Here is a 15,330-nt window from a genome sequence, read left to right as displayed (position 1 = left end):
ACACCAATGAGCCAAGTGAGGGAGAGAGTGTAAGGGGGAAGTGACGGACTCATGTTTGCAATGAACTAGTATGATAAAACAAACAAAGCACAAGAAATGGGGTCGCATGCTGTTAAGAGGAGCTCAGTGAACCGCTCCATCGCTCGCCCCTAGAAAACCATGAAAAGAATCAGATTCAGCCCTTTCAGAGCCTGCGCATACAGAGAAAGGTAGAGCCTATGAATCAAGACATAGCTCCCACTGAGTCATCAAGGTATTTTTGGAGATCCGTCGGAGAATCAAAATTTTTAGTAGTGTTATGGTAGGTTATACGCATCCTGGCGGGGTAATAGAGCCCATATTGTGCTCCAATGCTCCTGAGCTGAGGTCGCATAGATAGGAAGGCCTTTCTTCTTTGAGCGGTGGCTTTGGAGACGTCAGGGACAAATAGGATCCTTTTACCATCCACTGAAAGATTCTGAGCAGATTTTGCAGCTTGTAATATTTGAAGGGCTTGTGGGTACCGTAGAAGCTTGAAAACAATGGGACGTGGAGGTTTAGAGGGTGATGGAGGACCTGATGGGACCCTGTGCGCTCTTTCAATTTCCAGAGGGGGAGAGAAATGGAGGTTAAGGATGTCAGGAATGAAAGAATGTAAAAATTGAAGCATATCTTTCCCCTCTTTAGATTCAGGGAGGCCTATGAGGCGCACATTGCTTCGGCGCATACGATTAGATAAATCCTCCATATCTGATTGAAGAACAGTGAGTTTTTGCAGGTCTCGGTTAATGTCCCTGTACTGGGAATCATGGGCTGCCAAACGTTCTTCAACGAGTTCTAATCGGGCATTGTGTTGTTTTAACTGCACAACTATAGTGGTCATTTCAGACTTAATGTCTGCGGTTGCAGCCAGGTTTTCCTGCATAAGTTCGCGCAGGACTTGCAAGTCGCGCGCGATCGAGGCTCCATTATCAGCGGAGTCAGAGGTCGGGGCCTTACCGGGAGACGGCGGTTCATGTTTGGACCGTTTGGGAGCCGGGTGCGTCGTGGCTGAGCTCGTGGTGGGAGCGGAGTCGGTCTTGCTAGATTTGCTGGCCATCTCTGAACGTACCGGTAGTGATTTGTGGTTGCAACGTGCGCTTTTTCGGGCTGAAAAAATGTTAAATCGGCGAGGCTGCAGCGGAGACGAAGCACTAAGCGGCCATCTTATTTGCAGGCACGTGACGCCCCCCGGCAAGAAAGTATTTTAAGGAAATTTTGCTTATTCCTATTGAAAGTTTGCCACCTATTGTTAGAGCTAACTATTTTCAAATCAAGAGACCTGTGGAAGTTTCCACTCCTAATGAGATTCAAGGGACTAACAATGAAAATATGAACTTAACAACTTTTCTGGAAAACTCTTTGGAGGTTATAACGGAAAGGAAAACCCTGTTAATAACTCTCGCTTTGGAAAGTGATAGAGAATATATATTGCGTTTGTATTTTCGTCATATTAATGATCAGTTTTTAGGTTCTAATGTTCGAATATTTCCTGATATGTCTTTAAGATCCCAGAGGCGTAGGAAAGAATTCTTGGCATTAAGGCCAAGAGTCCTTGCCTTGGGGGCAAATTTTTTGCTGAAATTTCCTGTAAAATGTTTTGTGTCTTATCAGAATAAGAATTACTTGTTTTTTGAACCTAAACAACTAGTAGGATTTATAGAATCCAAAGAGCAAGTAGTGCCTATGGCTGAGAATGTATAACCTGCCATGAATGGCTGTAGCACCGCAGATAATTGCCGCTTTCTAGGTTGGATAAAGATTGTTTCTATTGTTAATTTATTTTCTAAAAATCTCCTTTAAAAGATTGTGGACTAAATATATTGGAAGTATAAATGAATAACCAAAACACTGATTTAAGTGGAATTGGTTTATAAGTTTTCTTTTTAATAATTTTTGTTAATCTGAATACAAGTAATGTATTGCTTGTTTGTATTGATAAAATTGAATAAATAATTTAAAAAAAAAAAAAAAAAAAAGAAAAGTGGACAGTCATTTTAAACAGATGCAGCCGGGATTTAATAGTTCTGATAGTCGAAACCACGATGACACTGGAAGAGGAATTAAAACAGAAACTAACTGAAATGGAAGACACTCTCCGTACCAACAACACTAATGAGGAATATGACAAGAAAATGAGCGAGTTGGAAACATCAATGGCGGAATTCAAGGACTCTTTAAGGCAAACCAAAATCAAAAAATTCTGCCAGGACGAGTTTGACTACCAGAATGAACGAGTTTATACTTGGAATAAGAGAACCAAGTATAATAAACCACAACAACAGCAGCAGGCACAACAGCAAAAACAAAAGCTTACTTTCGAGAATACATCTGGTGAATCTGAATACTCAAGTGATAATTCCAGTGAAGTGGATAGCAAAAAAGACAACTCAAAACCTTTTTTAGAGACCGTGGAATGGGGAAAAAGCCGAGGGGTGAAGCGAGGCAGAGGAATGAGCACCAGAACACAGATGGGGGGGACAACCCACACAACAAATAACAGTAGTCAATCTGACATCTTACATCTTAAGCAATGCCGAATTAGAGGTATTGAATTTGGGATTGAGTTTCGTCCCCACCCCCCAATATGACCTCTTCCAGATGAGGGTTGCGTTCTTCAAATTTTTGAGGAAGATTCAACTACAACTATTTTTCCTGGAAAACCCTAGTACAGTTGATATTTCTATTAAACGTCCAGTAAGCAGATGGGTTCCATCAGGGAACCTTCATCCTTCAGTTGCCATATTCAGGGATCTGGTCTTAAAAGATCTTAACATTGCGGAAGTTGAATACAAAGCTAGATACAAACCCAACAACCTTACTAAGGAACAATGGTCAGCTCTTACACATCTGGTCGAAATGGATGAGTTATTAATCTTAAAAGCAGATAAAGGGGGTGCAACAGTGATTCAAATGAGGACCCAATATAATGAAGAGGCTTGCAGGCAGCTATCTGATACCACAGCATATTTTCAGTTGGATATGGCCCCTACAACTAACTTGAAACAGGCCATTATGGAGACAGTAGAATCAGTTCTACAAATGGGCATGATCACTAAGAGAGAAGCAGCTTTCCTTATGGAGAAACACCCCAGAACCCCCAAAATTTATTTAGTTCCAAAGATACATAAAAGCCTATGAAATCCTCCGGGGAGACTCATTGTATCTACAAGAGGTTCAGTACTGGAACCGCTGTCCCAGTTTATTGATTACTTTCTCCAACCCATGACTACCACAATTTCATCATTTTATTAGATTGATACAAGGGCTTGATCAACTTCCAGAGAATGTTATTTTAGCCACTCTTGACATCACTTCATTAAACACTATGATCCCACAACAGGCAGAATTAGACATCATCTGACTCCATCTTAGGGAAAGGGAAGAACCACGGATTTCTACGGACTTCCTGAGTCAACTAGCTGAGATGGTGATCTCTCAAAATTACTTTTAGTACGCCAATCATTTCTACCAACAAATTCAAGGGATCGCCATGGGGGCCACTTTAGACCCCTCGGTGGCCACTCTGTACATTGCTGAAATGGAAAAAGATTACATATATCTGGCCACTCTGTTTTAATCTGTCCTCTTCTGGCGACATTTTTTGGACGATATTTTCTTTATATGGAATGACAACTTGGAAGCTTTGGAAAGTTTTGGCAAATGGTTGAATACCATCAACTCACACATCAAGTTTACCATGGCATTTGACAGAGAGAAGATGGAATTTTTAGACATGGTAGTATATAAAGATCATAACAAGCTAAAAACCACAGTATATCGTAAACCAGTGGGAAAGAACACATTGCTGCACTTCCACAGCCACCATCCACAAAAAATGAAGTTCAATCTCCCCGTGGGACAATTTCTCCGCCTGAGACGTTTGTGCACTGATGAAGATGAATTCTTAAACCAATCTAAGACATTGGAGAATAGAATAGCTCTCAGAGGCTATCCCAAGAAATGTGTAAAAAAAAGCTTTCATCAGAGCAAAATACGCTAACCGCGAATTAATTCTCCAGGATTGACCTCAGGCGGTAGAAGACAAGATGGTATGTGTACTTCCATACTATGATTTATCTTACAGCTTAATTAAAAGCTTGCGACAACATTGGCATATACTCCAACTGATACCTACTTTTGAGGAAGAATTTCCTATGATTGCCTTTAACAGAGGACAGAATTTAGGGGAGCGCCTTTCCAAGTATAGGTATGAAGAAGCTAGTTATGATCGAGGATGGCAATCATGTCAGATGCGGCCATTGTCAATGGTGCACAAAAACTATTGAAGGCAACATATGGAATCCTACCAACAGAGATATCAAGATTAAGGCTCGTATGCTAACTACATGCAAATCTCATAATGTAGTTTATGCCATCACATGCCCATGCGGGCTCATATATGTGGGGAGAAGTAGTAGACCAGTGCACATTAGATTAAATGAACACAAGTCGCGTATAACTACAGAGAGTATCCAGGCACCTCTAGTCCAACACTGGATGGAAAAAGCTCACACCATAGACGATTTAAGATGGAGGGTCATAGATTGTATAAAAGAAGGGTGGGAGGGTGGTTACATTGAGAACAGATTAAATTTCAAAGAACAACACTGGATATACACTCTGAATACAGTGCATCCAGGAGGATTAAATTTGGAAATGGATGACACTAGTTTAGGCTCCTCCCACTGAACCAATGTCATCAGTGAGGTAGTTAATGAGTCACCTGATTTAAACAGAACTAAAAAATGCCGCGGCCATCTTTACATAGAAGAACACACGTCGGGATGCTGTGGAGCAAAACAAAAGGGGTAATTTTACTTCTAAAGTTAGAACTACTAAGATATTGTGGGATTAGTTTAAAGTTTTAGAACAATGAAACCGATGTATTTACCAGCTTTTGCCTCTTATTTGTAGGGGACCCGTTCTTGAAAAAGCCTTCGGATGAAACTTGTTGAACCTTAAGGTCCTTCCCGAGGTTCAAAAAAGTTAAAAAAAAGTTTTAAAGTTGTATAAGAAAAGATTAATGAATTGCAAAAAACAGAGTATAGAGCACAAGCACTTTAAAAAACCTAAGGTCTGATGATGAATAAAAGCCAGAAAGAAAAACAAGCTTTCAAATAATTTGGCTGGTGATTGGCTGGAACTGAAGACCATAGAGGTAGTTAGAAATCTGTTACCTGAAAAAAAGACTGCTTAGAAATTAGGTACTTTGAAGTTTATTAAATGCCGTTGTGGATTGATGGCAACTGAGCACAGATGAGGGAGTTAGAAGAACTTCCAGCTTCAGTTCTCTCAGCAAGGCGGAAATAATGCCCAAGAGCACAGAGGCCTTGGAAAGCTGGTGCACCATGGGGTCTTCCCCCTGGTCCAGGGCCACTGGTGCATCTTTACTGCTACACTCCTGCAAAGAACCAGACTCTGACAGCAAAACGTCATCCTAGAACAGTGGCATGGAATCGGACTTTCCATCCTCCCAGTTTATGTCAGACTGAACCTCCTGGTCCAAGCCTGTGTCCTCATCTGGTCAGAGAGCATGAGGGAGCTCCCCTGTGTCACTGCCTCTGGTGCACTGCAAGCAGACGCCAAGGGCCCCGGACAGTTCAAATAAGTGTTCTACCTGAGGCTCACAAAACCCAGAGTGAAGCTTTGTACTGGGGGTCTCGAGGACCCTAGCAGGGACCCCCTACTGGTCCTCCTAGGCTCCATGGGCCCCATGATTCTGTGCTAGGTCAATGCAAGTTTCAAGTTTATTAAAAATTTGATAAAACACTAATCATAAAATCTAAGCGTTTTACAGTAAATATTTAAAAAGGTGTCCAGTTAACAAACTATTAATAACATAACTTTACTTACATGAAACAATAGGATAGTGGGGAGAAATACAATTTGAAAAAAAGAACGAACAATTAAGGACAATAAGATGGGGAAAGGGAAAAATCAATTTTAGTATAGAAAATAAGCTTGGAAAGTCCCTTAGAGCAATTAACAGTCGTATGCGTCTTTAAATAAGAAGCTTTTGAGACCACCCTTGAATTTATCTAAATTCTGTTCGGACCTTAAATATAATGGTAATGAATTCCATATTGTTGGAACAATTGTTGCAAAAGAAGCCCTATGGGTACTAATGATTTTTAGGGATGGGACATGAAGAAGATGCTGTGATGCAGATCTTAAAGTTCTCGGAGGATCATGTAGAATCAGATATTTATGGTTAAAAGCGGGTTCCTTGGTTTTCATTGTTTTGTAGGAGATTAAAGCTATTCTGTAAGTGATACAGTGAAGCCAGTGAGCAGTTTTTAACAGGGGAGTAACATCATCAAATTTTTTTGTTTGTAATAATTTTTATGGCAGTATTTTGGATTAGTTGTAATTATCAAATATCTTTTTGGCAGACTCCTTTGAGCAGAGAGTTGCAGTAGTCAAGTTTGGAAATTATGAGGGAGTGAATTAAAGTGTTAAGGGACTGAGAATCAAGAATGTTGGATATGGATTTAATCATTCTGAGTTTCCAAAAACAGTTCTTAACAACTGCACTGATTTGAGAATGGTAGGATAGTTTATTGTCGATCAATACCCCAAGGATTTTGTTCGAACTAACAAGGTTTATTGGTTTATTGTTGATAGTTATCAGATAGGTTACACTAATATTTTCTTTCCAAGGAAAGAGAAGACAATTGCACCTTTGGAGGGCTCTGCAAAGTGTCTCTTCTACTGGGAATGTGCCTCTTGTGAATCTCCAGCCCTGGAGGACTTTGAAGGCTGAGCCTGAGGCCCCTGTCCCTCCCATGTGTGCTCTATCGTACTAGGGACATGGACATTCCTTGGCTGGCCATCTAGCGCAAACCTGGAGTGATTTAGGGGTAAGAAAGCCTGAGGAGTCCATCCCTGTCATTTTAAGCAAAATCAAGGGGTTTTGAAGCATATAGAGGTTTTAGAAAAAAAAAAGTGTTTAAAATCCAAGATGGCCTTCGCCAGCAAAATTGTGTAAAAATGGCCCATGGAGACTAAATGACAAAAACATAGGGAAAGGGGTTTTAGAAGGGGGGGGACCTAGGCTCTGGGTACAGAAACCTTCAAATTTGACTTTTGAAGACCCCACCTTGATTTTCTCCATAGGCTATAACTACCTTATTCACTGAACAAATGAAAAAATCTGCATCACAGTTTCGCTGGACAAACCTGGTCTTTGGGCTGCCAGTCAGACTGAGCCTCAACCCCCAGAAAACCTCGTCACGAAGGAGGACCAAACAGTTGACCCACTATTAATCCTAGCCGAGCCGAGAAGGAGCCAAACAGCCTGCGCTCAAGCTCATGAATAAATCAGGGATGCGAGCAGCTATGCAAGGGATGCCCCCTGAGCTTCGAAAATACAAAAACAGGGTGGCTAATCCCTGAGGGCTGATCCTGGTAGAAGCAGACTTTAGTAGCGTGAATCTGTCTTCTCCCAGGCAGAGGTCCCAACAAGTGGGAACCTCAGGGCACTGAGCCTTCAATCGAACACTTAGAAAAATATCTGAAAATAATAAAACCACAGAGCAGAGTAGAAACACTTTTGAGAAACTTGCTTGCACAAAGCAAACTTAGGAGGTGGAATCAGCTCCCTGAGAAGAAGGTGGAGTTGAAAAGATGATTGATAATTTTCTGCAAGCAATTTACGGGTTCAGATGCAAAACAGCACTGGTTCTATCCTGCGCACAAATAGAAAAGCACTTAGGCCCTCTTTTACTAAGCAGTGGTAGAGCTATTTCTGCTCTCCTGTGATATACGTGTCTATTTGTTACTGATGCTACAAGATTGCCATCTACTGGATGTCTATTGTACCCCTGAGGCAAGCTTTAGAGCAGGGGTGTCAAAGTCCCTCCTCGAGGGCCACAATCCAGTCGGGTTTTCAGGATTTGCCCAATGAATATGCATGAGATCTATTAGCATACAATGAAAGCAGTGCATGCAAATAGATCTCATGCATATTCATTGGGGAAATCCTGAAAACCCGACTGGATTGCGGCCCTCGAGGAGGGACTTTGACACCCTTGCTTTAGAGCCTAAACATTGGCCATGTCGGGTCTGCAACACAGATTGGCTATTTTTATTTGTTTTAATAAATTTTAGTATATTATTTCTAGTTGATGTGTACAGTTCCTTTCCCACTTCTTCACTGTTGCTTGCTTATCATGGGGTTTTGTTTCCTTGTTTTTGGTGTACAATTCTCAATGCATCCTGGATTTTTCTAGGATATACTCTTGCTATCTATAGCTTGCATCAAAATTACCAGTGACCACAGAGTTCTTTCTCAGTTCAGCTGATACGGCTTTCAATAAGTGCTGTACATCCACAATGGACAATTTGGTCAGGCGTTGCAGATCTGGTCCAGAATACTTCAATACCTCACTCATAGATTTTATTTTAGCTGAAATGAAAGGAAAGGTACTAACAAATTATTTTAACATAAAACAGTACGTCAGGGCTGAAAATAATACATAGTAACTTATACACACTGTGCAGAAAAGGTATATAACATTTTACATATGTTTCAAAACAGTGTAACACATGGCTTCTACAGTTGCTATTTTTATTTGTGAAATATCTTTATTGAAAAACACATGATCACAAATCTATCCAACTATAGCAATCAGAAGTACTTAGATAACAAGTATAAAATATGACAGTATTAGTGCAGGCTATTATCCTAGCACAACTGGATTATTGCAATTCTGTTTATGTAAGCCTAAGTAAGGGAAGCTTAAAACATCTTCAATTGATTCAGAATACGGCAGCAAAGCTGATACTCGGAAAGATAAAATTTGACTATGTATCTCCATTGCTGAGACAACTTCATTGGCTCCCTGTTTACTTTAGGATACAATTTAAATGTGTTTGTGTAGTATTCAAAATCACATTTCTATATTCACTGAATATTAGGCACAACAAAACTGCAAATGCATCTTTAATTTATTCATAAAAAAGTTCATATTTCTTGCCTGTGTGTTGATTCAGTTATGTTTTAAGCGTACAGTAGAACCTTGGTTTACGAGCATAATTCGTTCCAGAAGCATGCTCGTAATCCAAAATTCTCGTATATCAAAGCGAGTTTCCCCATAGGAACTAAGGGAAACTCGCTTGATACGTTCCCACCTCCCCCCACCGAGGCCAGCGGCACTGTTCCACACCCCCCCTGAGAACCAGCATCGCTCTCCCCCTCCCGCTCACACAGCCCCCCCCCCCAAACAACTTCAAACTTACCCCCCGTCTGGCACCGGCACACAGCCCACAGGACGTGCCAGTGCTGCTTTAAGAAGTTCTTGCCTCTGCTGGGCCTTGAGCATGCATTACATTAGCATGCATTACATTACGATAGATGCATTACATTACATTACATTACATTACGATATATATATATCCAAAATTCTCGTATATCAAAGCGAGTTTCCCCATAGGAACTAAGGGAAACTCGCTTGATACGTTCCCACCTCCCCCCACCGAGGCCAGCGGCACTGTTCCACACCCCCCCTGAGAACCAGCATCGCTCTCCCCCTCCCGCTCACACAGCCCCCCCCCCAAACAACTTCAAACTTACCCCCCGTCTGGCACCGGCACACAGCCCACAGGACGTGCCAGTGCTGCTTTAAGAAGTTCTTGCCTCTGCTGGGCCTTGAGCATGCAATACATTGAGCATGCATTACATTACGATAGATGCATTACATTACATTACGATATATATATATATATATACACACATTACATTACATTACGATAGATGCATTACATTACATTACATTACGATATATATATATATATATATATATATATATATATATATCGTAATGTAATGTAATGTAATGTAATGCATCTATCGTAATGTAATGTAATGTGTGTATCCTATATAATAAAACGCTAGCCGCGCATGCGCACTAAAAAAAACGTGTTCCGTGAGCGGAAAAAACAATTGCGCATGCGCAGCCCCGGCGGCGGCTTTCAAATAAAAAAAAAATTTTCCATAGCTGCGGCGGCCTTCCTCACCCCCGGCTCCTCTCTTGAACTGGACGGTCCCCGCGTCTGCCTACCCTTCCCCCCAACAAAGCGCATTCCCCCCCCCCCAACGAATCAATAAATCGAGCCGGGCCGCCCTCCAGCCGCTCACACCCCTTCCCTTGCCGCTGACCTGAATACCTACCCGGCGATTCAAGAAGCCTGTGCAGCAGTCTTCACACGCTGCTTCAGGCTCTTCTACTGCCCTGATTTGCTCTGCCGCGTCTCTGATGATGTCATCAGAGACGCGGCAGAGCAAATAAGCGCAGTAGAAGGACCCGAAGCAGCGTGTGAAGACTGCTGCACAGGCTTCTTGAATCGCCGACTTACAAGTGAAGGGGAGCGGGGGGGGGGGCCGCAATGACTCTATCCGATTAATTAAAAAACTCTACACAAGGGGAGCAGGAAGAGGTGCAGATGGACAGCGGGGGAAATTAAGGGAGACCTGCTGATGGACAGGGGGGGGGAATGAAGGGAGGCCTACTGCTGGACAGGGGGAGCAAGAAGAGGTGCTGATGGACAGGGGGGGAGATAAAACAAAGGGAGAAGGGCTGCTGCTGGATAAGGGGAGCAATGAAGAGGTGGTGGTGGACAGGGGGGAAAAATGAAGGGAGGCCTAATGCTGGACAGGGGGAGCAGGAAGAGGTGCTGATGGACAGGGGGAAAAAAATTAAGGGATGCCTACTGCTGGACAGGGGGAGCAGGAAGAGATGCTGATGGACAGGGGGAAAAAATAAAGGAAGGCCTACTGCTGGACAGAGGGAGCAGGAAGAGGTGATGATGGACAGGGGGAAAAAGGAAGGGATGCCTATTGTTGGACAGGGGGAGAAGGAAGAGGTACTGATGGACAGGGGGGAGGTAAAACAAAGGGGGAAGGGCTGTTGCTGGATAAAGGGAGCAGTGAAAGGGTGGTCGTGGACACAGGGGAGGTAAAAAGAAGGGAGAATGGACAGGAAAAAGTGGCTAAGGAGACAGAGAGAGAAATAAATAAAGACAGACACACACACATATATTCTAGCCCGAGGGAGGAAAATGCTGCACAGGGAAGTAGGGAGGGGGGAAATGCTGATGCACAAGGAAATGGAGGGGGAGGGAATGCTGATATGGCTACTGTACAGGAAGGTGGATAAGGGGAGATAAATGCTGCATAGGGGGCAGAAAGATAGATAAATAGAAAGAAAGACAAATAATAGGAGGGAGGGAGACAGAAATAAAAGAAGAAAGACACAAGGGCAGGGAGTGAGACAGAAAGAAAGACAGACATACATATATTCTAGCACCCGTTAATGTAACGGGCTTAAAGACTAGTATATATATATATATACACACATTACATTACATTACGATAGATGCCTTGAGCATGCGCAGATGCATGCTCAAGGCCCAGCAGAGGCAAGAACTTCTTAAAGCAGCACTGGCACGTCCTGTGGGCTGTGTGCCGGTGCCAGACGGGGGGTAAGTTTGAAGTTGTTTGGGGGGGGGGGCTGTGTGAGCGGGAGGGGGAGAGCGATGCTGGTTCTCAGGGGGGGTGTGGAACAGTGCCGCTGGCCTCGGTGGGGGGAGGTGGGAACGTATCAAGCGAGTTTCCCTTAGTTCCTATGGGGAAACTCGCTTTGATATACGAGAATTTTGGATTACGAGCATGCTTCTGGAACGAATTATGCTCGTAAACCAAGGTTCTACTGTACGCTTAAAACATAACTGAATCAACACACAGGCAAGAAATATGAACTTTTTTATGAATAAATTAAAGATGCATTTGCAGTTTTGTTGTGCCTAATATATATATATACACACACATTACATTACATTACGATAGATGCCTTGAGCATGCGCAGATGCATGCTCAAGGCCCAGCAGAGGCAAGAACTTCTTAAAGCAGCACTGGCACGTCCTGTGGGCTGTGTGCCGGTGCCAGACGGGGGGTATATATATAAATGTAAAAAATATATTGAAATATTACTTTTACCTTTTTTCACCGCTGTGAGAACTCGGGGGTTCAGGTCCAGTTGGTCCCAATCCATTTCTTCATGTAATTCTGTTTTTGAGACCTATAAACACAGACATTCATTAGGACATAAGAGCTGCCATAGTGGGACAAAGAGCAAGTCCATCAAGCCCAGTATTCCATTTCCAACAGTGGCCAAACCAGGTCAAAAGTATATGGCAAGATCCCGAAGAGTAAAATGGATTTTATGCTGTTTATCTTAGGAATAACCAGTGGATTTCTCCAAGCCATCTTAATAATGGCCTATAGACTTCTCTTTTAGGAAATTATCCAAACCTTTTTAAAACCCTGCTAAGCTAATTGCTTTCACCACATTTCTAGCAATGAATTTGAGAGTTTAAATTACACGTTGAGTGAAGAAATATTTTCTCCTGTTTGTTTTAAATCTAGTACTTAAGTAGCTTCAATACATGTCCCCTAGTCCATCCTTCTAACTTTGGGGCTTATTTTACTAAAGCTTAGCATACGAAAAATACTAAGAAGCCCATAAGTATAAAATAGGCTTCCTAGCATTTAGTCTGTGCTAATTCTATTAGCGCATGCTAAGCTTTAGCAAAAGTGCCTCTTTGAGAGTTAGATTAATAAATTTGATTCTTTGAAAATTTACTAGCACTAAGGATCTGATTCTGTAAGCGGCGCCTACATTTCCGGCACCCAGGATCCTTCCTGGGAGCATAGTGATGCCAACCTAAACATGCCTACATCCAGGCTTCAGCATCACTATGCACTGCTAGCCACCAGGGACCTAGGCACTGGTCTTGGAGGCCGAGCTATTATTTTTATAATGGTTTAATTGGATTTTAATGGCACAACCAATTATCGAGCCACTTAAACCCAATTAAACCAATTAAGTTAGGTGGTGGTAGGGTGGTTACTGCTGCCTAACTTTCAATGGCTTTTGTAGAATATAGCCCTAAGTACCTAAATCTCTGCTCACAATTTAGCTAAACTCCTAAAGTTAATAACCTAAAAAGTGGGTGGCAACAAGGCAGGATTTACAGTGGAGAATAAAAGGAGCTTAGCAGTGATTTTCATACTAGGTACCTACATTAGGCTCATAAACCTAGGCAAATTAATGGTAGTCATAAATTAAGGAGCAAATTATCAGCAGTCCTAAATTTAGGTGAATTTTCTGTACAAAATGTATGCTAAAAGTATGGTAAAATTTTGCACTTATTGCACATTAGATGCAAATATTTACATATAGGAAGTACAAAGGCTGTGCACTGTTGGAAATGTTCCCATACAGTTATCACATAGAAAAAGTTATTTACTTTCTACACCCTCAAGTAGATATTGGTCAAATAAAAGAAAAACTAGAGAATCAGAAAACAAAACTCTCCAAAATGAAACAGAGTTTGGACTGTTAAAAGAAAGAACTTATATGGCTAGAAAAATGGAGAGCTTTGAAAACCCATTAAGAAGAATAACTTGAGACTTTTGAATTTTCCTAAATCTCCCATGATCTCCCCTATTGAGATGGTTAGTTAATTATCTACAGCTAATAGGTTTTGGGGATGCTTCTACCTAATGAGATCCAAGGAGATAAAGGGGGGGGGGGGATATGGATTTGACAACCTTCTTGGAGAGTTCACTAGAGGTGGTAGCTTTGGAAAGCGACCGTGAATATATCCTGTGTTTGTATTTTCGCCATTTAAATGATCAGTTTTTTTGGAGCCAAAATTTGTATATCTCCTGATATGGCTCAAAAATCCCAGAGGCGGAGAAAGGAGTTCTTGGCATTAAGGCCAAGAATCCTTGCCTTTGGTGGAACTTTTCTGTTAAAATTTCCTGTAAAATGTTTTATTACCTATCAAACTAAGAATTTCCTATTTTGTGAACTCAAACAGCTGTTAAGAGTTCTTTACTGTGTAGTAAGTGTATTGACATTTGGACCCCCAACTCAGAACTGAATCCAGCACCTGCACCAATCCTGTATGTTCTGTATGTCCTGGGGACCCTTTTGCAAACTTATACTTTAAATTCAGCCTTCCTCAAAAAATATGATCCAGTTGTGCCTTTTACTAAGAAAAACAGTGAAAACTTAGCTTTAAAAAGCAAAAGCCTTAAAAATTGCATGGATTCCATCAGCTCTTTTAGAGTCTCCACGGATGCCAGTGGCCTAATCAGATATAACAGCATATGCATTTTTACCTGGGTTCATTCTCAATCCATACTAATTATTATTATTATTACCATATATACTCGAATATAAGTCGATCCAAATATAAGTCAAGACCCCCATTTTTCCCCCCAAAAAGGAGCAAAAATAGTTGACTCCAATATAAGATGGGGGCTTAATATTCAAGTGCCATGCCCTATCAGGATCTGTAGTCCTATATGACTAGTATATAACCAAGAGGAAACTCACTTTAGGTGTGTGTGTGTGGGGGGGGGGGGGGAAGACAAGATCTCCTGAACAACAGCTCTGTCATAGTATAAGCAGGCTCAGGCCAGCACATCCAGTTTGTAATGCTTAATAACATAAGCCCTGCCATACTGAGACAGATCAAAAGTCCATCAAACTCAGTATCCTGTTTCCAAAAGTGGCCAATCTGGGTCACAAGTACTTTGCAAATTACCAAACGAGTAGCATAGTAAATGCCGGCAGATAAAGACCTGAACAGTCTGTTACTTATTCTACAGTTCATCGTAATAATAGCTTATGGACTTTTCTTTTAGGAAATTAGCCAAACCTTTTTTTTTTTTAACTGTACTAAGCTAACTGTTTTTACCACATTCTCTGGCAACAAATTCCTGAAGAAATATTTTCTCTAATTTGGTTAAAGCTACTCTGAGGTTGTGCGTTCAAATCCATGCTGCTCCTTGTGACCCTGGGCAAGTCACTTAATTGCTCCAGGTACATTACATTGATTATGAGCCCTCCAGGACAGACAGGGAAAAATGTTTGAGTACTGAATAAATTTATGTAACCTGTTCTGAGCTCCCCTGGGAGAACAGTATAGAAAATCAAATAAAAAATGAAATATTTTCGTAGCTTTATTGCTGCCTCCTAGTCCTTGTACTATATTTTTGGAAAGAGTAAATGTTATTCACACTTATTTCTACTCCACTCAATATTTTATAGACTTCTATCATATCTCCCTCTGCCTCTCTTCTTCTGGACAGCTGAAACTTACCTGCATGCAAAGTGGAAAAAATGAAAACAGGTGGAAATCCGCATCAACAGAAAACAGTGCAGTGTAGTGGTCAGTGCTACAGCCTCAGAACCCTGAGATTATGGGTTCAAACCCCGTGGCAAGTCAATTATCCCC

At 41.6% G+C, this 15,330-nt stretch overlaps 1 protein-coding gene across 4 annotated transcripts in view; it reads right to left on the bottom strand.

Moving 5' to 3' along the window:
- Positions 1-15,330, bottom strand: part of XRCC3 (X-ray repair cross complementing 3) — a 65,831-nt gene that overhangs the window by 48,293 nt on the left and 2,208 nt on the right. For 3 of the 4 annotated variants that reach the window (XM_033952245.1, XM_033952243.1, XM_033952242.1), the window contains exons 2-3: positions 12,017-12,098; positions 8,291-8,428 (exon numbers count right to left, since the gene is read on the bottom strand). In XM_033952245.1, coding sequence (XP_033808136.1) covers positions 8,291-8,428; positions 12,017-12,071 — 193 coding nt within the window. In that variant the 5' untranslated portion in view covers positions 12,072-12,098. Of the gene's footprint in view, positions 1-8,281; positions 8,429-12,016; positions 12,099-15,330 lie in introns of those variants that run through there. The other variant, XM_033952244.1, reaches the window with a different exon arrangement.

The sequence above is a fragment of the Geotrypetes seraphini genome, chromosome 7 (assembly GCF_902459505.1).
Source record: "Geotrypetes seraphini chromosome 7, aGeoSer1.1, whole genome shotgun sequence".
NCBI lineage: Eukaryota > Metazoa > Chordata > Amphibia > Gymnophiona > Dermophiidae > Geotrypetes > Geotrypetes seraphini.
The sequence above is the reverse complement of the archived record's forward strand: the minus strand, read 5'-3'. Positions and strand labels throughout refer to the sequence as shown.